Raw genomic sequence first — 27499 nt, 5'->3', positions numbered from 1 at the left:
AAACTTGACGACAGTGTTACTCATTTATTCAACAGCTGATTGGCAAATAATCATTTTGTGTCATAAGGGGGCGGGATGTCTGTGATATGTGATATATGATTGGACAGAAATTTCAACAGGTTTATCAAGTGACTTTGTGTTATCAAATTCATGTACATATTCTTTTCAAACTTTTATGACCTACTGGTAGTTTGTGAGTGATGTGATGAGACCCCTGGTATAAAGGGTAGTGGTAGATAACTGCTGGAGGGTGTTTTATGATGAGTGCAGTCAGACTATCACATTACAATCCCTGGACTTGTGGGAATTAAGACGGATCTTGAAAGAGAGAGAAATTCCGAGAGGAAAAAAAAATGTTGCCAAGAATCTGCTATTAATCTTTACGTTTCAATTTTTGTTCTTCCTCTTTTTTGAAGATGGTGGGCAATTTATCAGGTAATCCTTTTTCGACCTAAGAGGTGGCTAAATAAAGTGTAGGCCCTCCAGGAGACACAGTACGGCTAAGTGTCTGTAAGACTTAATTGCTTTTGTGGAGCTATTCTAAAGACTAGTGGATGCTCACTCAGATGGGAGAGAGGAGATATGGTGGAGCTCTGGCATTTTATGGCATTGTGTTATCTGTTTGAATGCGCCTATGCCACTCTGACCTTCATCCTTTATAAGAACGTGTTATTATAGATGACTTCAACGACCTTGACCTTGTCCTTGTCCTTCCACACTATTTGGAGGAACAAAGGTAGGTTTCCCACATGCTGTGTGTAACATTGGTCTGGAAGGAAAATACTTCCAGTAAAATGATTGAAGGCTAGATTAGAATGTTTCAGTTCATTCACAACTGCATGCATTCATGAAGAGTAAGCCATTAATGGTTGTTTCAGCAGTTATCAGTATTTATAACTGATAACTGCTGAGTTAGCAATATTTGTAAAACATGCCAAATAGCCATACAGCAAAGATACCTGTTAGTAGAGCATTATTAAGTCAAGCCTAAAGTCATTGGAGACAAGTCTATGTCATGTCATATAAAGTCTCAAGTCTTAAGTGTAAAGATCCAAGTCTTGGAAGTCTAAGGCCAGGTTCAGACCGGACATGGAAGCGCTGCGATTACCTACAAAGCGCTGAGGAGCAGAGCCATTTTCGTGCCATGGCTGAATGTGTCAAGCCGGGCAGAAAGTCAAACAAAGCAACGACGAGAGAATCCAGTTTTCAAAATAAAGCATTTCAAAATAAAACTATTTTTTAATAATTAAACACCCTGTTTGACAAATGCGGTGTGTGTGTGTGTGTGTGTGTGTGTGTGTGTGTGTGTGTGTGTGTAATCAGAGCACGAGATGAACACACACAGGCACGTGCATGCACACACACACACAAAAGAGAGAGAGCTGTCATACACACGCAAACAGAGACAGTGAGAAAAAACAACTCCAAGTGTCGACGAGCAGAGCCGCTTGCCAATCGGCGCAGAGAAATACGCGTCTGGTGTGAACTGAAGGGCTGTGGCACGCGCAAGAATTTCTGAGCATGGCATCCAGCTAAAGAAGGCCTTTCACCTAAGAGCCTGAATTACCAGAAGACATTTTTATTACAAATGAAATAAAAACCTTAAAGTGAATCCATTTAGCAGTACATTTATCCACACTCCAGAAATTCTGGAAACAAGACAAGTAGTTATTTCAGAAGTGAGCACATCTGACCTTCTTTCACTATTGTGCATGTTACATACTGTACCGTACGATATGTAACCAAAGCAAGAGAGAAACTGGGATCTACTGAAAAAATAATAGAGAAGGCCTGCGGATCCGGCAAGAATAATTAGTGGCTGAGCGTTCCGCCCCCAGTTGGTTCTACCTCCCTGGCAGGCTTGTCAAATAAGGGATGACACTAATCATGTTAAAGTGAGATGGGCTATGGGGATTTCTATGTGCTTTGATCAGAGTAATGACATTGTGTCTAATCAGCCTGATACCCCAGTGTTTCCCTGTTTGCCTTCACCTTCCTTGTCCCACTTTTCCCAACATCCTACTTCACAATTTTAGATAAAGTTTGCATTTAATCTGCCTTTTAAGTTTCTCATTTTATACACCTATATCAGGAAGTCAGGATTCATTAGAGTGTCAGTAATAGGAAACTTGAAATGAGGCCATTTCAGACTACAACAATCTGGTGACCCATGCTTTTGCTTTCTTAATGTAATAAATACAAATGAGCATTGAGTGTGCCATCATGACCATTCTCCCACGCTCTCTCGCTGCTTCCAGACCAATCTAATTAATGCTGGCAGGGCATTTACTGTTTGGGAAGTTTTTGCTTCTCCCAAGTTGAGAGGAGGAATCTGTCCAGGGCATGACTCCAGATCTATTTCTTTAAATAAGTAGTGAAGACTTTGTCCAGGCACAGTATTTGAACTGGATATCTGGGGGATTGAATCGAAAAGAGTAGGCGACTGTGTTCAATGACAGGGATAGTGCTGATGGTGGTGTATGGAGGGGTTTAGGAAGCACAGATAGACACGTGATTGTATAAATTGTGGAGGAGTCTGGCCAAGGAAGGGCCTTGCCTCTGGCTCTCGTTACACAGTCACTTGAAGCTGTGTTTCTTTTTTTCCCTTTTTTTTGGGCTCCTCGCTGCAAGATAAGTCTTCCCTATCTTCTTTTCACCCTGTGCAACAGACCATTATTTGTTCTGGCTCATTCTCAAGAGCCCACAGGATCGCTCCTGTCCAGATTCAGCACGCTGATACAAATCAAACAAATGATTGCATGCAAATAAGGGTGAGCATGGAGGAGAAGAGCTAAAGACTATATTTAGCTCATGTCACATTTGCACGATGTGATTCATACAGAGAATAAATCTTCGGTGTCTAGCAACAAGCAGCTGTGCTTCTTTTCCAAGATGGACATTTTTTTTCTGGACATCCAACTAGGCCTGAAACAGGAGTAATGAATGAAATCATATTGAAAACCCACAGGGACACTTTAATTGTTTGGGAATGAGAGCAATGGCACCTTAATTGGAAATGCATTAGAGACAGGTTGGAGGGCTCCTGCAGTCTTCGTTTTCTCAGCATTGGCATTGACAGGCTTACACAAAGGCCAATATGAATGTGGCACATAGGAAATCAAACCTCTATTGAGGTAGACACACATCCTGTGGGTGTGGATCAGCTTGGGAAGCTTGTTATGATTGGTCGACCTTTTTTGATAATATCTAAGGTTAGCTGCTTTGTTTGATAGGGAGTTTTTTTTCTAAATTTGCTCTCTTTTCAAAAAAGGACAGACATCTACAGCCATTGATTGAGACTTTGTCCAAATGGAGCCACTGAAGCTTCCCACCTTTCAACAACTCTTCTTTTATGCTTGTGTTTACTTCTTTGGGACACAAAGCATTAAGTGTGACCTTGGACATGTTAATATCAGATGCCAGTTTGACTTATTGAAAATTATTTAATTTTAATATTATTATGAAGTGAGTTGGGCAATAGATCAGTCACTTGATCTTGTAATTTCTAAAAAAAAGCCTCAGTGTTAAGCAACTCAGAGCCCTGTCTGTTCTTCTCTGATGAAAAGATCGCAGAGTTTCAAGAATTGTTTGATGTTGGAGAGATGCCATTGTGAATCCATTACATAATGTGTTTAAAATTCTAAGTGATATTCAAAAAAAAAAGGGGGAGGGGGGAGGGGGGGCACTACAAACGACAAGGTCTGAAAGGATAATTGATTTGAACTTATTTGAAATCTAAATTGCTGACAGGTAGAGAATGTTTAAGAGACAATATCCTCTGGCCTACACGATTTGAAGGCAGAAAACACACATTGCAAGCATTATCTAAGAGAGGCTGGTCTGGTCTTTTTTTTAAAATGTGTCAACAGCATAGTTTATTACCTATAGCATTACGATTCAGTCCATTGGTGCGCCGGAACATGGGGCCTTGACCTTTTACAACTAGGTTTTCTTCTCCCTACAGGTGGCTGGTGGAGGAGAAGGCTCTCAGGGCCAGATAGAGATATTTTCCCTCAACAGGCCCATGCCAAGGGCTGTGAAGAGCTTGCAAATAGGCTCTGCGGTCCGATGTCTGGAATATGTGCCAGAACCTTCTCCGACTGAGGACGTGGAGACTGGAATTCAGAAGGCCCCCTCGGGGATGGGAGCCAACATTTGTGTTGGATTAGACAATGGACGGTGAGATGCTGCTATCACAGAGACAAACAAATACCCAATCTTTTGTGCTGATATAGACAAAAGACAAGACAAAAATTTGAAAATGATAAGAGCACAGATGCTATTCTCTCAGTACCCTTCAGATCTTCATTTGTAAAATATTGCCCTTATCTGTTGTTACGGTCCCCTAAGATTTCTAGCAGTATAGATTTGCTTGTCATTATTTCATCAAAGCAAGAACTCAGAGTTGATACCCAACACAGCATCAATACTGTCACTACTTCTAAGGTCACTGTTTCATTTTTAAATCCAATAAACCTTTGGCTTCCTACTGCGTGTAATTGAGGATAGGTTTAATCTCAGTCTCCTGTCATAGTTACAGTGAATGATTTTTTATTCCAGAAAGATAATATTCTTAGATTTCAGATCAGTCATTATGTTACCACTATTCTATAATGTTCATTTACAGTAGTGTTTAGTTGTTTGTATAAAAACCTAAATCAGAGGACATGTTTCAGCAGTTTATTTTTTTGCTGACTCATCCCCTTTCATTATAAATGTCTGTCCAGGGAAAAAGAAACAAGACGTACAGTAAAATGAAATACAATTTCAGCATTTTAGCACAGTTGAAAAACTGTCAACTCCAATGCTGTTTAACATTTTCTTCTCAGACATGGAGAAACAAACAGCGATGTGCATTTGTCATTCTGAAGAAGACAATAAGATGCAGCAAAGTTCAGATGGCATTTCGAACATGAGAAAGACAGAGTGGTTGCACATACACAATGCTTTGCTCCAAAGTGCACTGTTAAATCAAACTGCATGAAAACGAGGCACTCTGTCATTTCAAATGACACTCATTTATCATGTTGGCTTGTGTTGCTTTTGTTCTTCTAGCATTCTGGTCTACGGCAGTGTGGACACTGCAGCACAGTGCCTATTGACCCTTCATAACCCAGAGGGCTGCCCTGTGCTGTGCCTGAAGCACTCCTCTCGCTTCCTGTTTGCAGGCCTGCGGAACGGGAACATGATGGTTTATGGAAGAAACAACAATGGTAAGGTGCTTCCAAGGTTGCTTTGTTTCCAGACTGATGGCTGTAGTTTAGTGTCTGTCACAGTGGTGCCTATTGCCACCCTCAATGTGTGGTCTTTTTGGAAAGTGAGAAGTCGTAGTTTACATTGACTCCTTTTTTTGTATTTATGTAATATGATGATAGATACAGTAACTGTAACCCCTTTCTCCAAAGGCTTATAAAGAGGAACACTTTATGTGGTATTTGACAAACCATTCAACCTCTTTAAACTCTAGTACTGGGTAAAATAGTGACCGAGAGATCTCATTGAATAAAAACATGTATAGTGTAAACTATGACTCTCACTCTCTTTAATATCTAATGAGAGGCTAAGGGGAAACATCCTGGTTTTATAATAACTCAATATATTGATGAATGTATTCACTAAACCATGAAAGATAACAGCACAAGCACAATATCTCAGTTTTGACCTTGTATTAACTGAATGCAGAAATTATAATACAACAAAACCCAATATGAAAATTAAAATAGAAAACAAAACAGAAAGACCTGGATAATTGAATCTTTAGTCTGTGTTAACCTGAGTGTGCATCAATCTTACTAGAGGAACTAAAACACTTTGTTCCTCAAGCAAGGTTGCATTAAAGTTCATTAGTGGACTTAAAGTTGGAGGTCATGAAGAAACAGAACCTCTGTGTATAAAGTGAAAACAGCTCCTACTTCTGCAGGAGCCTGCACCAGCTCAGCAGTGACAAGCAGCTGGAACCACACCCTCATCGATAATAGAGCATCCTGTTCTGTGATAACTCGTATGCATCTACTCACATCCTTCTTGCATGATTACTCAGAGGTCAACAGGAAGTCAAACTGTTGCAGCTTATTGATTCTTTAAAGTAAAAAAGAATTATTAGTAAGCATTTTAGGTTTTGATCAAGCCTTGAAACATCTTGAAAATGTATAGATACTGACTGTCTGAACAGAGTAATATATAGATAGTTGAATGATAACTCTTATTTTTAACTCTTATTAGATTCACATAAATGTAATATATCTAATGCACATTTACGTCAGCTGAATAGGAGTTATGCATCTTATCAACGATTGGCAATAATTCACACATCTAGAATGACAATAATGTATAATAATGTAAATCAGGTTTTTACCTAATGAAATGATCAATACATAATGAAAAATGACCAAAAAAAAAATCTATATATATTTCCTAAATGCTATTTATATGAACTTGAATATCTTTTAGATACAGTAAATAAGGCCTGTCATCACTGTAAACCCCAGCATTTATGTAATACAAATGCAGCTAGACAAAACAAAGGGAATAATGTTGCAATCAATTACACTATTAAAATATCTATGTTAGAAACTGATATAGGCTTATTAGATATTTAATCTACTTTTTTCTGTATGTCGGCCACTCCTGTCTATTAATGAGATATAAAAAGTTTCTATTAAATTCTTGCTCGTTAACCAACAAAAACATTTTTTTTTCTACAGTGAATTAATTAGAACAAATGAGTTTTCTAGCATTATATATTTATAACAACTCTGTAGGAAAACATCTATTGTGTTGTTATTGAAATGTTTCCACACTGTGTAAATATCAGTGTTATGTGTCACTTGGCTTACATTTTTCAGTATACCCATTTTTAGAATGAGCGTGTTAGTAACATTATATTAATTTTAGACTACATCTCAAAAGACTGCCTTAGAATAAAATTCCCTTTTATGTTATACTTCCCATTCCTGGTGATGATTTTCAAGCCGACTGTATGAAAATGACACTTCACCATGTGGTAGATGGCATGCCATGTTTAGTCATGCATTGTGGGGGGCTTAACACCATCTCAGCAGAGGTTTGCGGTCTTCGCTGCCAGCAGGAGCACAATAGCTCTATCACTGGATTCCTCTTACCTGGCCACAGTATGTCAATGTGCTTGCTTTCCTCCTGTGCTCTTCTCTCCTCTCAAGCAGAAAGAGTGATTAATTACACCAAGCTGCTGCATGCCGATTAAATATTACTATTCATGCTTTGTATATATTTAAAAAAAAAAAAAAAAAAAAAAGGACAGGAGAAAAGCTCTGGAGGGTGCCGGGGAAATGTTTGTGGATTCGGCACATCTGTTAAAGATTTATGCCCTTGACTAGCGTGCTACTGTCTAAAAACAAGTCTGCAGCAGCCAGGAAATGCCAAGGCTACAGCTGAGACTTGTATCAAAAGCCGTATGAATACACATAGAACAATGTAACTTAGTGAATAATGCGCTCCAGCTTTCCTCACCGATATATGCACACATCAGACATCAAATGACGATGACAATATTTAGCAAGACGAGGCAGAGTAGTTTGGTCTGGTGCGACAAGCCTTTTTTTCCCCCACACCCATGTTAAAGAGGGAAAAAGCATTGGCATTGGTCTTGCTTAGCGTAACGGGCTGGTGGGACATTTACAAGAGTGAATTTTAAAAGGTGGAAAAATGACCTTTATAACATGCCAAGCAATTAACCTGTGGGAGTCAGAAGGCACTGTAAAGCTATTCTGCAATGAAAGGCAGAAATAAACAACGCAAAATGTTAATTAAATGGCTGGGTGCACTTTCTACTCTAATTGTGCTTCATTAACGCATAGTAAAGGAAGTGCTTATGTAATTCACTTTATAATGTGCTTCTGTGGTAGCTGCAACGTGTACTCTGTGATTAAAAGCAAAGAAAGCGAAAGAAGAAAAAAAAATGTCTTTTTCATTTTTACTGATGAAGCAGAGAGAGAGAGAGAGAGAGAGAGAGAGAGAGAGAGAGAGAGAGAGAGAGAGAGAGAGAGAGAGAGAGAGAGAGAGAGAGAGAGAGAGAGAGAGAGAGAGAGAGAGAGAGAGAGAGAGAGAGAGAGGGAGAGGGAGAGGGAGAGGGAGAGAGAGAGAGACAGAGAGAGAAATATGGACTTAAGTGTACACCAGACTAACTAATTTTGGTGGTAGGGGTGCAAACATTGTGCTGCACAGTGTGTGGAGTCTTCTATTGAAATGAAAGTCCACAGTCTTTTTATTTAGTCACCCTGTAGTTCATATTCTCACTTGTTTTCTTTTTTTTTTTCATGTTATTAGAGTGACAGAAACAAGCCTCCACTGTGAGCCTTTCCATTGATGCTTTAATAATTGCTCAGCAACGTTAAATAGCTCTAAGTGTATTTTTTAAAGTAAACACCAAGCTAACTTGCTGTGGTACAAGTGGGAAGAATTGAATTTAATTGCTTCGCTCAATGTGACAATGTTCAAATAGAAGTGGAGCATGTGTAGAGTCAATTAAAGGAGAGCTTCACTGATTTTTAAACAAAGTCTGTTTACAGGTCTTGGGAGTATACTGCTGCATATGTGAAAAAAAGTTGCATAAAGCCTTTTGTTGATCCAGAGAGACCTGCACAGAGTCTGATAATTTGCCTCTGATGGGGGCTGAAGAATACAATTTTGAAAAATGAAAAACATCTGGGGGTGTGTGGAGTTTGACAGAAGTGAGGTTACCAGACCTCATCACCACGTGAGGCTAGCGGCTCGAGGCTGCATTAGCTTTTACTGTCACAACACAGTTTAATGTGTCTAAATTGTTGGCAGCCCTGTTGCACTGTGGAGAATGTGGACACCAGGTTTTGACAAGGAAATGATTTTGTTCCTTTTTTTAAATGTGTTCATGGTGAATTCGGCAATGTAATAGCAGTTGCCAGGCTTAATTGGTGAAGTACTATTTTAATATAATTGTGAGTTATAGCTGTAATGATAATCTATAACATTAAGGCTTTCTTCACAGTTTTGACTATCATATTAAGTAATTGTCCTTAATTGTTTTTTCAGATGATCTTTGGGACCCTGATTCCTGCAGATGTGTAAATCTGGGTTCAGAACCAGTACGGATGTTGTTGGTGCTGGATGACTCAGTGTGGGCAAGCTGCGGGAACTACGTCACAGTCATGGACATCTCCAGCCTCAAGACTCAGGTAATTTACAAAAACTCAGTAATGTGTTGCTCTGGCCTTTAAGCTGGACATTATGGAAGTTTGTCTGCGTATATTGAATCATGGAACACTGTGTTTGCTGTTCATTTTCTATTTGCATAAATACTATAGTAAATATTTTAAGGTAAAGTCATGAAAACTAATTTTTCCACCTGATGGAAATCACTGAAACTGGATGGAAATAATTCAGGTTTCCATGTTTTATTGTGCACATTGCAAAACATAAATTAAGTACAATGGGGCCTCAGGCTAGAAGCACACTTCATTTAAGAAGATTTGTGTCATTCATCAGTTTTATTGTACTTAGAATTTTCTCTTTAGATACAAATTCAATTCATGAGTAGTCCAGATCTGTGATGAATAGATCACCTCTGCCTTAGTTAAAATGTTTGACTCACAATTCTAATGCCTTAATCTGCATTCATTTTGAGTTTAATACAATACTTAAGAAAAACTAATTTAATACAAAATATGTATTCTGTTAAGCATATTTTCATCATATAGGCTGCCAATTCATTTAAAAAGTTTTCTTCTCAACTTTATGATCAACTTCCACATTGCAGTAGTTGCTTGGAAACTTTTCTCACTCCCGACAGCTGCCTCTGTGTCTCTCTGCAGGTCTCTGTCCAGCATCATGTTGTGCTGCAGCTGACAGTGTAACATCACCCACTGTAGACTATAATATCCTCTACTAATATCACTGTGACTGTCACTATCCCTTCACTGCCTCCCATCACAGAACGCTTTTTCCAACATCTAACTTCACGTCAAAGCCTCCTGTCTTTCCTGTCACAGTGCAGAGCTGCTGTGATGACGTTAGATTGATCTACATTCTCTAATTGTTCCCGATCTCCTTCTGTCACTCTTAAGTTTGTCATGTGTTTTTATCTTCTGATTTCTGACAGCAGTGACTTGAATTTGCGCTGTGTTTTTACTCTTACTCTGGGAACCTTTTGTGAATGATTGCTGACCCACAAAACAGAGCGAAACATAGAGCCGTCTATGGCAGTTTTTAAAGGTGTGGATTATGCTAATGCTCACATGAACGCGCACCAACTCATGAACAGGTGGCATTCATCAGGCGGCTGGGAGAAGCAGGCTGAGTCTCTTATTTTCCTCCATGTTGCTTTGTTCAAAAACAAATATAAGAGGAAAAATAAGAAAACATTCATGCATAAGGCCCATTATCTTTAAAGTGTTCGGGAGCAAACCTATCAATCTTAAAACATTTGGAAATTGAAACGCTTTTTGTATGAAAGAAATGTCCCAGTAAAGCAATTAAATAATGAGCTTCAAGCAAATACTGAATGTTAGATTTCTGCTTCTCTTATCTGCAAGGTCAACTCCACCCATCTTCCCAGTTGAAAAATATTCTGTCTTCTCCAAAACATGGTTTGAATACTTTTATGGATGGATTCATCAGTGAAACTGCCAGACAAGGTGTTTTTTTTTCTTTTTATTTATTTATTTATTCATTCTGCAGCATTTGAGGAAATGTTCCTTTCCTTTCATTTTCTGAAAAGATTTATGCACACAGCCTAAGAGAGCCAGCATTTCTAATCTGTGATGTCATCAAGATTTACTGCCTGGAGCTGCTGCATGGACAACGAATCAAACCCTTTGTAGTTGTTGGAGCTCTCACACACAAATAAGCTTCATTTTCTTGTAGCGCTCTGAGCTCTGAGTTATGGTGCTGGAATGCGCACCATTATCTCGCGAAAATCAACCTGGGTGTTTTCTCTGTCTTGCCTTCCATTTTTGTGCAGTCATTCTCCAAGGTGTTCATCTATAGTGTGTGTGTGCCATTAGAGGTGGTACATGGGGGCGAGTTCTCCGGCTGTGGTAGACAATAATGAATGACAGAAAACACACTCTTCTGGGTAATGTTAATATGGTATTCAGATGCTGAACTGCAAACCATTACCATTTAATTATGGCTCCCAGATGTGAATGTGCGTAGCTGTGTGAATGGTTAGAAGCCTTTTGTGTTGAAACGTAGCATGTGTGCTAAGAAAACTTTCCCTGGATAAATAAGGAGGTTGATGACAACTAAAAAATATGATGCTAAATTTGAGCAGCCAAACAAAAACACTGACTATTAACAAAATGCATGTGTTTTTTTTTTTTGCATTTTCAATTTGAAGTAGCAACATTATCAGCAGGGAAAATGAACAACCACCTACTCACTTTGCGATCACAGATGTTATAAGTTACATTTTCTCTTAAAAGTTACAACAAATCAGAAAAAAAGCAGCTGACAAATCTGGACGTTCAAATACAGAGACACCTGCTTATTGAGCCGGCCTCAAGATCCTTATAATCAGTAGTGAGCTGACTAGGGATGTCTCCTCTTATTCCTCACCTTTTTCCCTTAGCCCAATCCTCCAGGGGCACGGGCTTAATCAGCTGAGTGGCCACGCAGTTGAAGCACAGTTCTGGTTCACTGTATCTCCCACAGAGCTTAACAGGTCAGCTATGGTTACCTCTTTGCTAACCTTGTCTTCCTCACTAATGTGGGCTCATGAGGGCTTGCTTCACATGGGCTGTGGTGCATATCCAGAATCTGGAGAAGCATAACTTGGCCACCGTACCAAGCTCTATGACTTGGAAATGGGCTAGAGGGTCATGGATTCATATTTACTTCATTTTTATACATTGTTTTTCTCTGTGGATGTTTATTGCTTTGTTAGATTTGCTGTACTTTTTAATCATTTATCCATGACTTTGCTCTTCCTGCACCCTGCTGCTTTACACAAGTCAGTTTTAAAATCTTCACAGTCAATACCTTGATGATACAGTGTTATTCAAATAAAACATTTTACAGTCTTTTTAAAATAAACATGGTTGTATACTTTCAACCGTGTTGAACTCACCTGTAACAGGAACCCAAAGGATCCTCACTACTTACGCATTTCTGTGTACTCTTTAGCTTTGTACGATTTGATTATGTACACTCCACCCCAGTGGGGATACAATAAAAATATAGTGCTGACAAAACCTCAACAATACAATGGCTGCGAGCAAAGAGACAGACAAATGTGCTGCAAAGAATGTGAGGATTTAGATGCTGTTTCATCTGTCTTAAGATGCAGATGTCCTGTTGCAAGCACACAAAGCCTTAAAATTATACTTTTGACAGTTTTTGACTTCAGGGTTTTCAGACACACTCATTGATTTGTGGGCGGCACGGTGGTGTAGTGGTTAGCACTGTAGCCTCACAGGGTTCGAACCCGCCGGCCAGCTGGGGCCCTTCTGTGTGGAGTTTGCATGTTCTCCTCTCCGGGTACTGCAGCTTCGTGCCAAAGACCAAAAACATGCGGCGGAGGTTAACTGACTCTACATTGTCCATATGTGTGAATGTGAGCGTGAAAGCGTGAATGGTTGTCTGTCTCTATATGTTAGCCCTGTGATGGACTGGTGGCCTATCCAAGGTGTACCCTGCCTCTCACTCAATGACAGCTGGTTGGCTCCAGGCCCCCGATGAATGAAATGACTGAATAGTTGGTCTGTAAGGATACACTGTTCTTTAAGATACTGCTTATATCAGCATGCTAACATGCTTGCAATGACAACTACAACATGATGATATATAATTCAAATACAAACAATATTTCAAAAAATCTGGGCTCATCAGAAAAAGTACACAATGATAAACCATATTTTCATTCCCATCAGGCCAACTGAAAGGGCTTGGTAGCAGCAGGAATTATAAACACACAATGGGAATTTGAAACAACGTAATTGGAGAGAAAATTAGGAAAAACTCAACCAATCAAATGTTTTATTTTCTAGATAGTCACACAGTAGGGGCTGATTTGAATGTGGAGATAATGCAGCTCTTTGTTTGTTTGATTTTTACACAAATTCTATTTGTTCACACATGCCAGCATTTGTTCCTGCAGCACATGATTGCAAACACTCTGCTATCAGCTTTTTCTGTGGTTTTAAAAGCAGATCTCTACATTGTTACGGAGCAGCACAAACTTCAACACTCTGTAGAGGTCTAAGGCACCCCCTTTCTCTGCTCCCCAATGTAGCCAAACCTTAACAAAGTAGGACATGCATGGACATAGAGCCTTTGATCAATACTGACTGGCAGGCCTTGTTCCTTCCTCTTCCCATTACTATGTCTTTTTCTATCTGCTTACTCCTATCACTCACATGTCCACTTGACTGCCTCTCCATAGCTAACAGTGGAGATGTGGACTTAGGGCTCAGCAAAGGACACAGACACCTTGTCACCTGGTGTAATGAAGGACTAATGAGCTGTTCAGACCAGCTGTAGTGTTTGTGGCTTTATCTCTGCTGTTATTCCAGCTGCTGGTGAAGGTTTATAGGATGGATGTTGCTGTTAGTGTGACACTGCCGAGTTGAGTGTAGAGGGCACATTACTGCTGTCAAGCTTCGCTGACCACCTCATCTCTGTAAGCAATGCTGGATCCACCAGACTAATACTAGGTTGTTGGCTGGGGGCAACAGTTATGGCTTGTACTTATTTATCTTGCATTTGCCACAGTGCAATGGCCGTGTAACACGTTTGGTTTCTATGCTGATGGTAAAATATTTGGATACGTTTATTTTGTTGTATTGCCTTAAATGTTAATTGATATCTTTTGAAAGTTATGAATACATTATTTCTAAAAATGTGTATATACTTTATTTTATCTTGTGTATCCCAGCCCATTGAGATGACAGTATTATATACATTGTCTATCACAGAATGCCTTCCAGGTGGTTTCTAACATATGGTAGTCAAGATGGCATTCAACAATTACAGGATGTCAGGCAGTGATTAGCTGGAAGTTCCTCTTAGAGCCACCACACTTGATAATGATTAATGTGATAATTATGCATCATATAAAGTATAGCAGGACTGTGTACTTTTTCTTTACAAACTTGTCAACTCATTTGAATTGCAATGGTTTGTTGAAGGTGAAATGTGCCATTTCATTAAGGATATCTAATTTTTTGACGGCTGCACTTGAAAAAAGAAGAGATGCACTGTACAGTCTTTCCCGGGCGGAGCAGTACACACTGCTGAGGAGTCAATTAAAAGAGAAAACACATCAAAGGCTTCTTTCCTTTTCCCTAATTTCAAACAAAGGAGGACCCACTGGCAAGGGCACACAAACAGGTGGTAATCCCTGTCCGCCGGTGTACTTGGGTTGAGGGGGGAAGGGGGGGGGGGGGTGCGTTCTCATCTTCTCTCACTTGCTCTCACTGACTAATTGCCTAGCCTCATGCAACTCATGCATTGACAGTGATAGGAGTTTCAAGATGATGCCCAAACCAACCCTTGTCACGCCTTGGACCGCAGGGGCGGTATGTGTTGCCATGATAAGGCTCATTGCATTTATTTCAAGCTACTCATTAAGACTGTGTGCCTGAAACTCTCTTTTCCCATTGTGCTTTTAAAAAGATAGAAACCAGGGGGATGATGCAAAAACATGCCCTGTGCGTCAGGGACTCTGTAAATTACAAAATTAGGAGACACAGTTAGACTTTATTTATAGAAAAGCGAGTGTGGCACAACCACTGTTTGAGAGACTCATGTGGCCTCTACTGACCTCATCTTGTCTTGATACAGTCATGGCAGGTTTATGACAATGTTTTGATATAGATGAACACTGCAGTAAATCAACTTTGAATAGAATACCAATAATTAAGTTGTATTGTCAAAGTGTGTCCTATGCTGAAAAGTCACAGTCGTGAATTTCCTGCACTGATTTGTATGTTTTTGATAAGTTTATATAAAGTGAAAGCAAAAACTTTTCAAAAACCTTTTATTTTTTCTGATGCAGTACTAAAGTGGTTTGAATACTACTTAAAGGACAGGAACTACTTTTGTCTATCGGTAATTACACATCTAAGCAAACAAATGTGACATGCGGAGCTCCCCAGGGCTCCATTCGTGGGCCTCTACTGTACATGCTCCTACTTGCTCAGATTATGGGAAACAACAAAATGTGTTACCATAATTATGCAGACAACACTCAAATCCACTACCACATCACCAGGGGACTATCTGGTCCAATACAAGCACTGAATAAGTACATTGAACAAATCATCGTGCCAGAATTTGCCAGAAAGTGCCAGAAACAAAGATAAAACTGAAGTAATTGTGTTTGAAATTAAGGAAGAAAGATTAAAAGCCAATGCCCAGCTCCAGTTGATAATGTTAAAAATCTCAAACAAAGCCAGAAATCTTGGTGTCATGGACTTACACCTGAGTTTCAACAGCCAATTAAAACAATTACAACACCTGAAGAATATATCAAGGATTAAAGGACTTATGTCTCAGCAGGGTTTGGAAAAACTTATTTTCAGTAGACACGGCTACTGTAACGGTGTCTTTACAGGTCTCCTGAAAATCGATCAGATTCAGAAAGCTGCTGCTCGAGTCCGCACTAAGACTAAGAAAGTGGATTACATCACTTCAGTTCTCACATCTTTTCACTGGCTTCCTGTCTGTCAACCAATTGATTTTCTAATACTATTGTTGGTTTATAAAACACTGAATGGTTTGAATGGGCCAAAAATCATTTCTGCTGCTACACTATGAACTATCTAGACCTGTCAGATCATCTGGGGCAAGTCTGCTTTCTGTACAAAACTAAACATAGAGAAGCAGCACTTAGCTTTGTTATGCACCACATATCTGGAAATCCCAGGAAACTCCCTGAAAACAGCAGGTCCGCTGTGACTCTCTTCTCTTTTAAATCAAGGATGAATAATTTTCAGTTTGCCACTGCCTTTTATTAAATCAAATTTGAAGCTTTTGATTAATATCTTACACTGTACTGTCACTTTCATTCCAGTGTTATCTGTCTTATTCTAGTTTAGCTTGTTTTAATGTCTAATTTAACCCTTACTTGTATTCAAATGTCTTTTTATGTTGCCTTTTCTTGTTTTTACATTCAACAGTTTTTCGGAAAGTCCCCCAAATAATGTCAACTTGATATCAATATTATCCCAGCATAAAATCCCAGAGAGAGCTAACATTTCAGCTTTGGAAATGTTTAGTTTTTTATCATGAACATAATTTTTTTTTGTTGATGATGTGGATGATTGCTTTTTTTCCTCTGTTGCCTCTTTCTAATAAAAGTCTTATTGTTCTTATTACAGAAGTTTGAAGTTCATCCAGACCCAATGGTCAGCGTCGCACACATGGCACGCGCCGGTGGAGGGGTGTGGATGGCGTTCTCCGAGGGTTCCTCCATTCGTCTCTTTCATACTGAAACACTGGAGCTTCTGCAGGAAATCAATATCTCCACACGCTCAACACTGCTGAACACTGGTATGCACACATCACACTTGATCTTGACCTCCATATATAGAGATCAACCCACTGAAACACATAACTCATACTGCATCACTGTTTTTCTTAATGACAGTTTATTGTGTGCTACTTCCAAATTGTACAACAAAGTTTTATTTCATTTGTTGTGGTCAGTTTTTTCTCTGTTGTATTAAAAAGAGCCTCAGTTAAGAACTGATGACGCTCTCCTCCCCAGAATGATATTCTTGTCTTGTCCAACTTGCTCCTTGGGTCCTGCACTTCTGGGACTGACCTGAATAAGTATCCATCTGAGGCCTTCACAAAGTCATAATAGAGCCATGGGGTGAGAGATAGGGATTAATAAAAAAAGAAATAAAGTCATTGAGAGGCAGTTAAATGGCAACCTTAACGATTTCCATATTAAGGGTTCCCATGGAAACACTTGTTCATTAAACGTCGGTGCTTCTGTAGTATCATTCCCATTTTACTTCTTTTTCTCTGCATATACCTCTCTGTTTTCTTCCCCTTTTAAGTTAATATATTACTTTCTATTTGTCCCACTTTCTCCCTCTCACTCCCCATTTCATCTCATCCGCTCTGCTTTAAAATCCCCCCCCCCCCCTTTTACTTTTCACTGCAGTCCGTTTAGGATGCCACAGATAGCCCATTACTTCCTGTGTGCCTTCCTTCATGATGGATGAAATATTTATCAGCGAGTGTGGGTGTTTTTGCCTTTTTTTAGAGGGAATAACCATGGTAAACAAATTAGATAGCTGTGAAGCATACCTTGAACTATCTAATGGTGATACATAAGACACAGCGTGAGCTCGCTTCCGACAAGTTCAGGCTGCTGCACGTGGGCCATCAACCCATTCAGTACATGTGAAAATCATTTTAAGCTTCAGGGAGTGGTATAAATGCATCTGGATTTAGAAAATGTTGTCCTTTTCATTGAGTCACACCAGACTGTGATTGATGTATTTAGAGCAATACTCAAAGCTGTGGTAGCACTCCACCTCATCAGAAAAAAAAACAGGTTTTCTCTTGTGAGTGAAGAATAAAGTATAAAAACAGGCATGTGTTTCAGGCACCAAACTTTTCTCTTTTAGATCAAAGTTCCCTTTTTCCCCTTTTGTTCAAGAGGAGACTTTAAGGAGAACAGACTCCTATGGCCATGGTATCTGGAGAAAACCAGTGACCCAGAGGTCATTTTCACCCAGCGCCAGTGCTTCTGCTTGAAATATGCAACAGATTTGAGGGAAGGTGGCAGCCTTAAGGCTTGGCCCTTGGGGAAGTTACAGGGGTGAAAAGGAAAAAAAAAGTGGCTAGGCTCATGTCTTTAGGGTCCAGAAAGGAAGAGGATCTTTGACTTAAATTGTGATATGTGGAGCTCACAAGAGAAAAGAGGATCCCCCGACACTCTACAACCATAGATACTGCTCATGAAATACTGATAGTTTCTCGCTATCAATGGACCTTTGTTTCCCTAGGTTTCTCCTTGAATTATGCTGGGACATGCAGTAATGATATACCCCATAATCCTCTCCCCTTAATGTGATTTATACTCAACAGGGAATTCCATTTGCAGTAAACAACAGAGAAGTTTCTGAGGCAGAGGAAACTGCTGATCTCTTCTCTACTAATGCCTTTAATAGTTCTATCCTTAGGGTGAAAAAATAATATTCCAAAATAAAGTCCTCAGTGACATATCACACGGAAACATTTATCTTGGGAGACATCTTCTTTTTTAAGGCAAATACCGGCTCCCACGATAAACCCATGACACACCGCGGAGTGTGTGCATTGCTGCAAAAATTGGAGGTGCAAGATTGCTTGAGGTTAAGCTATACCTCCTTAATCTCAAGTGCCTTTGTCATTATCCGTCTTTATCGCTGTTCTTATAGACAATGCCCGGCGCCCACATCTTCAGACTTAACTTCAGATTTCATGGTAACCCAAGAGTGGGTGTTCATGAGCATCACTCTCTCACTTAAGCTCTCTAACCAAAGTACAAATAGTCTCTGAGGCAATATGAGCAGGTGGCAGACAGTTTGGAGATAAAGGCCTTTTTCCCAGCATCTAACTCGTTGCTGTGACCCTCCAAGGTCTCCCCCTAAAGGGCTCTGCTCTCTGTTAGCTGAATGCGCTCCTCTGCTCTACCTCCACCGTATCAGCTTCCTTTTAGGGTGGATTCATCTCTGCGTAGTGAAATGAATTAATTAATGACACTGTTGAGCCACTCATAATGCAAATCATAATAATCTGAGCATGATACAGAACAAACATGTAAATACAGCTACACATGTAAATGAGCATTCTCTTTAGTTGTGATCACATGAGTGCTGGTGTAATTCAATTATGGTTGCCATGGATATTATGATAAATGGTTCTATAGATAACTAGGCCACAATGGGAGCCAAGAGCTGAGGGACCACAGAAGGAATGCGAAAATAAATCCGCAACAAACAATGTTTTTCACCCCTTTGTTAACTGGAAACAAAGGATGTGCATGTATAATAAGAGTGTGCAATTATCCTTTCTCCGACAGTAATACAAAAACATTTCTGCAATGGAAAACTTCACATCAGAAAATGTATGTGGACTCTTGCATCAGATTCTGTCACACAAAGAAAGAAAAGAAAATAGTTAACTGTATCCAAAGAAAGTCACGGCATAATCCTCAAGGATTATCAAGACACTTCATTAGGTGGAAGAGATTCTCCCTGGATTTCTTCATCTGTCACATTAACAGAGAACTGCAAGAAAAACTAATACCAACTTGTTATATCTGACTGAATCTGATTATCTGTAACAACCATACAGTACATACAACACTATTCATCTATTTTTCCTATCAGCGGGTTCACTTAAAACACTAGGTATTCTCATTTTTTTTTCAATGATAAAGTCGCTTGCTATTGTAAGTACATACTACTTACAGACAACTCATGGATGCTCAATGTGCATGTATGATGAGGTAAAGACATTCAGGTATTTCTAAAATATCAGAGTATGTTACCAAGGCTACTTAACTTTTACTTGTCTCTTAAGTGTGAGTATCAGAAATCTTTTAAATAGCTAATAGCTAAATAATATCTACTAATTTTACTTTATGTCCATTCAAAGTCTGATAATAATATGCTTGTGATTGATATCTGTTATATTTTACATGACTAAACATTAAACTTAATTTAAAAGTCTTTAAAAATCTCTTCTTTGTATTATAATATTCTGTCTAAACTATTTTAAAGCTGTCCACGCTCTTAATTGTCAGTTAAGATCAGACCTGTTTTCCGTGTTGAAGTTAAGTTTGTTCAGTGTTTACGAAGGGCACTAAACTCTAGCAGTTGAGGGGTTTAGCTGTAATACCTGCAGCAAAAGAACCAAAAGGATCAGGAAAATGTCACTTAAGCTCTGACAGTTCACATCCACCCAGGCCTGAGAAAAGGTCAGATTTAATGCTCCTGTGTGAGTGCACCATGGGCATCAGGGCCTTACCCGTTTTGAAAGGACTGTAATGTCTGCATTTGAAGTACCTTAGGATGTCTGTCATTTTAGCAAGAACTTCCCTACATATCCGTTTTGAACTTTGAATCTAAATATTTCAAAACCACTGAAATCTAAAACAGAAATGTGTAATATACCAAGTTCAAAAAGTCTTGTTTCCAACTTTGCGCTTTTATGAGTTTTCCTTTCAACTGGGTCAGTAGCAAGTAGACAAATCCAATTTTTCATAATCTTATGTAACACAGACCCTCAGGTGGATGTGCTGTGCATGTGTTAAGCTTGTCAAATACAGATTGATCACAGAGCTTAAACCCTACCCAAAGCTAACACTGATAACCAACAATAAAAGTATGTTTTACTTTTTCATGCTATCATGTTGTGTTCATCATGCTAGACTTACCCAGATTATTGCTAAACACACAATTTGGAAGAACTTCAGGTAATAACGCAATCAATAGAAGTTCATAATTCACTCTATGAAATATAAACCTTCCAGTCTATCAAAGTTGTCATCAGGGAAATATACTGTATATTATTCTTCCAAAAGGCACCATCATTGTTGTAATTTAGAGCTGCAGCATGTGTCATTCTATAATAAAAGGTGGCTAAAAAAAACTGAATTCAATTTTCTCTCAATGTTTTCTATATTGCAGGTCAAAAGAACATACGAGTCACAAGTCTCCTAATTTGCCAGGGGTTGCTATGGGTTGGTACTGCCCAAGGCTTAATTATCACTCTTCCAGTCCCCAAACTGGAGGGCATCCCCAAAATAACAGGTATGGATCAGAGGGAGGTGGCTGAATGTGATTGAACAGGCTCTTGAGAGGTCAAAAGAAAAACGGAGAGGTTTTTTTTTTTTCACTATAGAAAATTACTCTGCACTGCCCATTATTGAGGTCACACTTCACATTTTTCTTGGGGCTGTGGGAATCAGTGCAAATATTACAGGGCAGCCAACACACAAATCATACTGTATACATTCTTGCAAGGGTAATTTAAAAACTGCCTGGCACTGGTTTGTTTATTATGCCAAGTGAATGAGGTTGTTAGTTTCCCACTTGCGCAAACCTCACTTCATGACCATCTTATTCCAGACTACTTTATTGAAAATGTGTAAACACACCACAGCATGTAGCTACTATCATTACAGTTACAGCAGTAGAATTATCATAAATAATTACAGTGAAAGTGTTGATAACAAATGATTCAATTCTTGTCAGTGCACACAATTCAAGCTGTGACTTGCATGATCATTTCCATTAACTGATGTCACTGATACTGTAATACTTGCCCTGTAGACGTATAGTATTTGTAGTCTCTCTACATTTGAATATTTTTGTTGCCTGCCCCCTACAGGAAAGGGAATGGTCTCTCTAAATGCCCACTATGGCTCTGTGGACTTCCTGGTAGCCACCACCAGCACCCTCTCTCCAGAACTTCTGAAGAGGGATTCCATCGCTGATGGCCCAGACTCTGCCTGTGGAGGTGAAGACCGCAGTGACACCTCCTCTCAGGAATCCCTACAACACTCCAGTTCCTACCAGGGAGAGGCGAGAGGCAAAGGACGTGGTGTTCTGCTGCAATACAAGCTGCGCTCCACATCAGGGCTGCCTGGGCGGCCTTTAACAGCACTGGGCGATGAGGCGTCAGACTCCTCCCTGGAGTCTTTGGAACACAGTGTGGAAGATGGATCTATATATGAGCTCAGTGATGACCCAGAAATGTGGGTTCGGGGGCGTCCTTCTGAGAGGGACGGGGGACGCAGAGACAGGGTGATTTCTGCAGCTGTTATCTCTGGAGGCAAAGGCTTCCGTAGACTGAAAGAAGGTGCACCAGCAGGTACTAGGACAAGTGGGGAGGCTTTAGAGAATATTCTAATGGTATGGCAGCTCCCACTGACAGTGTGATATGGAAAATATATGGCAAGGTGAAGCTTATTTATAGATCCCAGCTTAGCCTTGAGTCACCTGTTCCATAAATTCAAGGGATTTGAATATGTGTTGAGAGGGTGTTGCCACTATTACAGAACTTGACATCTAATAATTTAGCATGTGGAATAAGGAAGCTATATGCTCTTCACCAGAGGTACTGTCAGCCGATAGAACATTTGAATGGTAAGGACTGTACGTCATCATCTTCCCAGCAGTGACAGAGGCCGCCACAGATTAGTTCCTTGTGGTTATTTTGATCTGGCTCCTCTTCCTGCCTTAGTTAAGATTAATATGCCTCAATTGAACCTCATCATTGCTGTGTGTGCTCTGCCACATTTCTTGTATGTGAAGGACTTCTGTGTGAGCACCCATGGACAGCATGCCTTTGAGAGGCAGCCTTTGTTGAATCCGCCATGCTCTGCAGAGTTAGAGATGGACATCTTTTATCTGATCCTGCGAGAGAGATCCCATCTGTTAAGAGCTGAAAGCTGGGGACTACCAACGCATCACAAAGCACATTAGCATCACTTTATTAGCTTTGCCAGCCATTCTCTCATCCCATACAATGTGAATGTAAGATACCTTCTATTGTGTCTCAAAATTGAATCTGGGCTCTCTTTAAAAAAAAAAAAGAACTTAATTTTTCTGGTTTTGCTGCAGCTATCGCAAAAACGTTTGGTAACAAAAAAATGACTTGCTTCCGAGAGCTTACCATGGATTACTTGAGGTGGGTCATGTTAGTGCAGACTGACCATAAAATCATCAAAACTAACTGGGATTTTTTTTTGCTGTTTGCAAAATCAAAAGGTGGGAGAGAAGAAGTCATTGCTTTATATAGCAGAATCTATGTTTGCACTGTAGAAATCCTGTAATTATTACAGTTTAATTTGAGGAAAAGAATCTTCTCAGTATCACATTTTAAAGTATTATCTTGTCCAAATTATGTAAATGACAGATATCTTTCATTATTCACTGTCATCTATCATCAGCATAAAGCAAATGTGTTCACCGCCTTCTTAATACACAACTCACATTAGCTGGAAGCTCCAGTTAAAAGCTAAACTCTATAAGCAGATGATGTAATAAATGCTGCAGCCATCCAAACTGCTGTTGGCTATGTCTCAACAGAGATAACCTACCTAAGAGAAATGAGCATATTTACATGCACTCATCATTCTCACTACATTTTCAATAGCATCTGAGTTGATTAAGATGAGCCCCTATTACAGTTAACACACTGTACATTGATGTATATTATTTGTGACATTAGCAAGGCCACTGAGTCATTTAAACCTTGTCCATAAACACTTGTTTTCCCTCTGTCATCATAGTGTTTTTGGTAAACACTTGGAGTTTAATGCAGACATTAATATTTTATGATGAGGATATGAGGATTCAGATAAACAAGTTGTCATCACTGTTAGAAGAAAATCTCGCATCTCCATTTTTGTTTGGTAATCATGTAGATGGAGGCCATCCGACTATGAACATGGCTTTGAGGATTTTCAATAAACCGAGCAATAGTGAAGGTTATTGTATATCATTGTTCTCCACGTCTGTGTCTACTTAGCCTTTCCACCACACATGGATTCTCGCCTTATCCCTTCATCACAGATGAAGCATAAAGTTCATGTTTTGTATTTCCCTGAGCCACATTGAGGTTTATTTTCCCTTTTCTTCTCCTCCTTACCACTTTGATTCAAAGCATTTAAACATCCTGCTGTCTGCCAGGATCATTAAAAAAAAAGAAAAGATGATGTAAACTCTCCTTGAATGCTATCATCTAAATGTAAATCTCAGTGTCACGTCATAAATGTATACTCTTATTCATGTGAGATTCATTGCTGCTGGAGAAACAACACCCTCATGGTCATAGATGTTCAGTCTGAATAACAGGATGAGCTTGTATCCCTGCTTGAGAAACCTAATGAAATATACATGACTCCTTCACAGAAGCCACCATAGAATTTGCATTGTTGAACTGTTCCTCAAGCTTATCCGCCAACAGCTGAGATTTAATCTCAAAAGTATCTTGACCTTTGATGGACACTCATACATTTCATTTGCTTACACTACATGTGTACTAAGTATTATCCATGCGCAGAATATTAATACTCATGACTGGTCGTACTGTACTACTAATTAGAAACTGCTACTATACTACTGTAATTAAACCAATATCCCTTTTTATAAAGCGGACTCTGTAACAGTGTTGATGTTTTAGATGAGAGTGAAACAATTTTAAGCAGTAATTCCTGTGATGTTAAAGGATAATACCAGTTTATTACAAATTGGATTTTCTTTTTTCCAGGTTCGGTCCTTGTTTCTATCTGTTATGATAACGTACTCACAAAGTTAATCTCTGAGATGTAGCACAGTTGCTAAAAATTAGAAAAAGACTGACAAGCAGTCAGATTATCATACAGGTTTTAAACAAACTCTTGTATTAGCCAGAAACAAGCAGACAGGAAGTTATTACCCACACTGTCTGTTGTAAACATCTCTTACTGTTAACAGACCATCTTCCATGCTCATACGCTATTGTACTTTTTGGCAACCACATGAAGTGATTGATAATTGAAGAGTAGGCTTGTTTACACTTGCACACTGTCTGAGGGCTCATGTTTCATTGTAAGACTTCATTGTAGCAATTTCAATGTGTTTCCAGATATCAGCAATTAAAAGACCAGCTCTGAAGAAATTTAGACATTTTGAGAAATTTGCTCATTTATTTTCTTGCCAAGATGTACATAAAGATTGAAAGTACTTAAATATGAGGTTAAATCAAAACTAAATGTTGCACAACTCTTCTCTGCTACACACTTAAGTGGCTGTCTTACCTTGCCTTCATCAAGGTAATGGAGGCAAATGATCTGTGTACTTGTACTAAAGAATATCTGTATGACATGTTTTCATTTTGATGGACTTGCTTTAGAAGCTCACACAGGTCACACAGGTCACACCTCGCTGCAAAAAGCACAAGGACTGGAAGTTTGAGAGAAAACATGTTCGTACTACATTATACCTTGTTTGTTTAATCTTTAATAACAGCAGAGTGTAAAAATATTAAGTTGTGGTTTAATGGAGGGTTATGTCTGTGACTATTTATTCGCTGGAAGCAATTTCTGGGAAACCTGTTGAGACCTGTTGAGGAAAAAAGGTCTTGTAAAGTCAGTGTGTCATTTTTACAGTTTGTTTTTTGTTTGGATTAAACTAATTATATAAAACATGTTAATTATTAAGCTTTAGAGGTTCTGGTAGTTGGATCTTGTTACAGCCATGCCTGTTGTTTCCACCTGTTTCCAGTCTTTGTGTTAAGCTAAGTATATAACATACATACATGAGAGTAATATCAATCTTTATATCTAACTCTTAGCAAGAAAGCATATAAAAAAAGTATGTTTCCTAAAATGTCTAACTGTTCCTTTAACTTGGCAATAGTTATCTTTTAAGCATTGATAAAGTATTACACTTATGCCATTGAAGGCATATGGAAACACAGCGCTTGTGTCTTTTGGTACAGTACATGTTAAATGTCTAAACATTGTCTAACAAGCTTATGCTAAATTAAAATATCTTTGAACATGAGTTTGAGTGTGATCTTTTTTATATGACTGATTTAGAATCATTAAGAACACACTTGATGTGAAAGATACAGTGGTTCAGGATTAAAGATATTAAAGCATTTGTAAAGCAATATTATGATAATGATTTTACACTTCTCCTATTTCAATATGACTCAGCCCCAGAAAATCCTGTTTTTGATGTATCATTTGGATTATTCTTTCACTTTTTTCTTGGTTTTTGGTTATTCCAATTACAATGAGCTTACCTCTACATCTACTGGAAATCAGTGTTTAAAAAACTACAGAGTAAAAATAGGGAGACAAATCTAATATAATGTCTGTAGTGTACTGTAGAAATCGCAATAAAGTACACACAGTCCAGTTTATTTGTTTCTTGTTACTTTCTCTTTAACAAACACATTGATTAACCATGTTGTTAAAGTACAAAGGCAATGACAAGGCGAGAAAGGCAAGAAAAAAAAAAGTTGCTTAAGTCTCCTGAAATTGACAGTTTTTATCAATTACAGGTAAAGTCAGGCAGTTTGAAGGAGTGCAGTTTTTGAGCAAAAGTTCTGTGTTAAATGATCACCAGTGAGACTTGGTTTTGTCACATCCTTTATGCCATCTCACCTTCATCCTAGGTATAGTGCCAGCGGCTTATGTCATCGCTGGCACGCTGCACTTCAGGGAGACAGGTAGGATTGTTATGAAACTGCAGCTGAAAACACACTGGGGAACCCCTAGTACTATTTCCTATCCTCCTCTTCCACCCCTCCTCCACCCCTCCTCCTCCTCCTCCTCCTCCTCCTCCTCCACTGACTTTCTTTACCTGTCTCTATCTCTGTCTCTCTGTCTCCCTTGCTGTGTTTCTTTATCCTGCTCCCTTTCAACATGTGTCAAAGAAGTACCAATCCGCTATCCATCATAGTAGGAAATGAAGCAGTGTGCCATTTCCTCATGACCAATCATCGGGTCAATGGGTGCTGTTGCCCTTTGACCTGAAAGTTACATTAATAGCAGTGTCTTCCTACTAACTCCACATGGAGCAGTCATGCCACATAAACGCACCCCCCCCCCCCCCCCCCTTTAGTGCTGACAATGTCATATGAAGGGGTGCGGGTGGGGGAGAGGGGCTGAACTGGGCATCAGCAGTTGCCTATACAGGAAATTAGCGGAAATAAATAAACCATAAATGATGGACTAATGAGGTCCAGATAGAGGTTCAGGTGTGTAGAGCAACATTTAGATATTTACAGTACATGAGTAAACTGATCATAGCCAGCTGAGACTTCCAAACATACTGCTGGCATCACGTAAATCAGCATGAGGCTCATTATGAAAAAAAAATGTTACAGAAACATATTTTTAGTCAAGCCCTGTCTTCTCCATTCATGCATTGATTCAGTTCGATATTGCATTAAATTGGGCAGCAAGAAAAACAAGTACTCGCTGCCATTAATATGCCTGCTCATCCTCTGTGGATGTGTATAATCTAGGCTTTGTTTACTTGTACTCTTTTCAGTTTTGCCGCAAGCTCTCATTTATCCAAAGTTTTTAGCTTAGATGTTATCCTAGGAGAGTACCCAATACGTAAACCAGCATCCAGAAACCTAATAAGTATCACACCACTACAGGAAGCTCCTGAAAGGGTCCATAAAACTCTACTGAGAATTGAGAATGTAATACTGATCTGATAAAGCAGTGCTGAATTGCGCCTTGTACAGTACCTGGGTCAGCAGTAGAACACATCCTTGCCTAGAAGCGAAATGACAATATGAAAGGTCGAAATGCTGCGCAAGCGTTTCACTGTCAAGTCTCAAACAGTATAAGGCATAAATATGTGTGCTTTTTTTTCTGGAGGAACTTCACAAACCCCTTTTTCTAAACCTTTCTATAGATATTTTCTGCCAATTAACCCTGCTCCAGGAGAGATTTGCCTATCTCAAGCCCCAGCTTTGCGCCTGTGCAGCTTGCGGCGTCACTCTCCCTACGTCTCAGGTATAATTTGCA

General features: G+C 39.2%; 1 protein-coding gene across 2 annotated transcripts in view; it reads left to right on the top strand.

The window, feature by feature from the left end:
* arhgef10la (Rho guanine nucleotide exchange factor (GEF) 10-like a) overlaps positions 1-24936 on the top strand; it is a 117536-nt gene extending 92600 nt beyond the window's left edge. For both annotated transcript variants that reach the window (XM_053316116.1, XM_053316115.1), the window contains exons 21-26: positions 3965-4179; positions 5056-5213; positions 9046-9188; positions 16332-16503; positions 20646-20768; positions 21349-24936. In XM_053316116.1, the coding sequence (XP_053172091.1) occupies positions 3965-4179; positions 5056-5213; positions 9046-9188; positions 16332-16503; positions 20646-20768; positions 21349-21899 (1362 nt within the window). In that variant the 3' untranslated portion in view covers positions 21900-24936. The remainder of the gene's footprint in view (positions 1-3964; positions 4180-5055; positions 5214-9045; positions 9189-16331; positions 16504-20645; positions 20769-21348) is intronic.
* Positions 24937-27499: the final 2563 nt, after the last annotated feature.

The sequence above is a fragment of the Scomber japonicus genome, chromosome 3 (genome assembly GCF_027409825.1).
Source record: "Scomber japonicus isolate fScoJap1 chromosome 3, fScoJap1.pri, whole genome shotgun sequence".
In the NCBI taxonomy this organism is placed as follows: Eukaryota; Metazoa; Chordata; class Actinopteri; order Scombriformes; family Scombridae; genus Scomber; species Scomber japonicus.
This window is presented reverse-complemented; position numbering and strand designations above follow the sequence as displayed.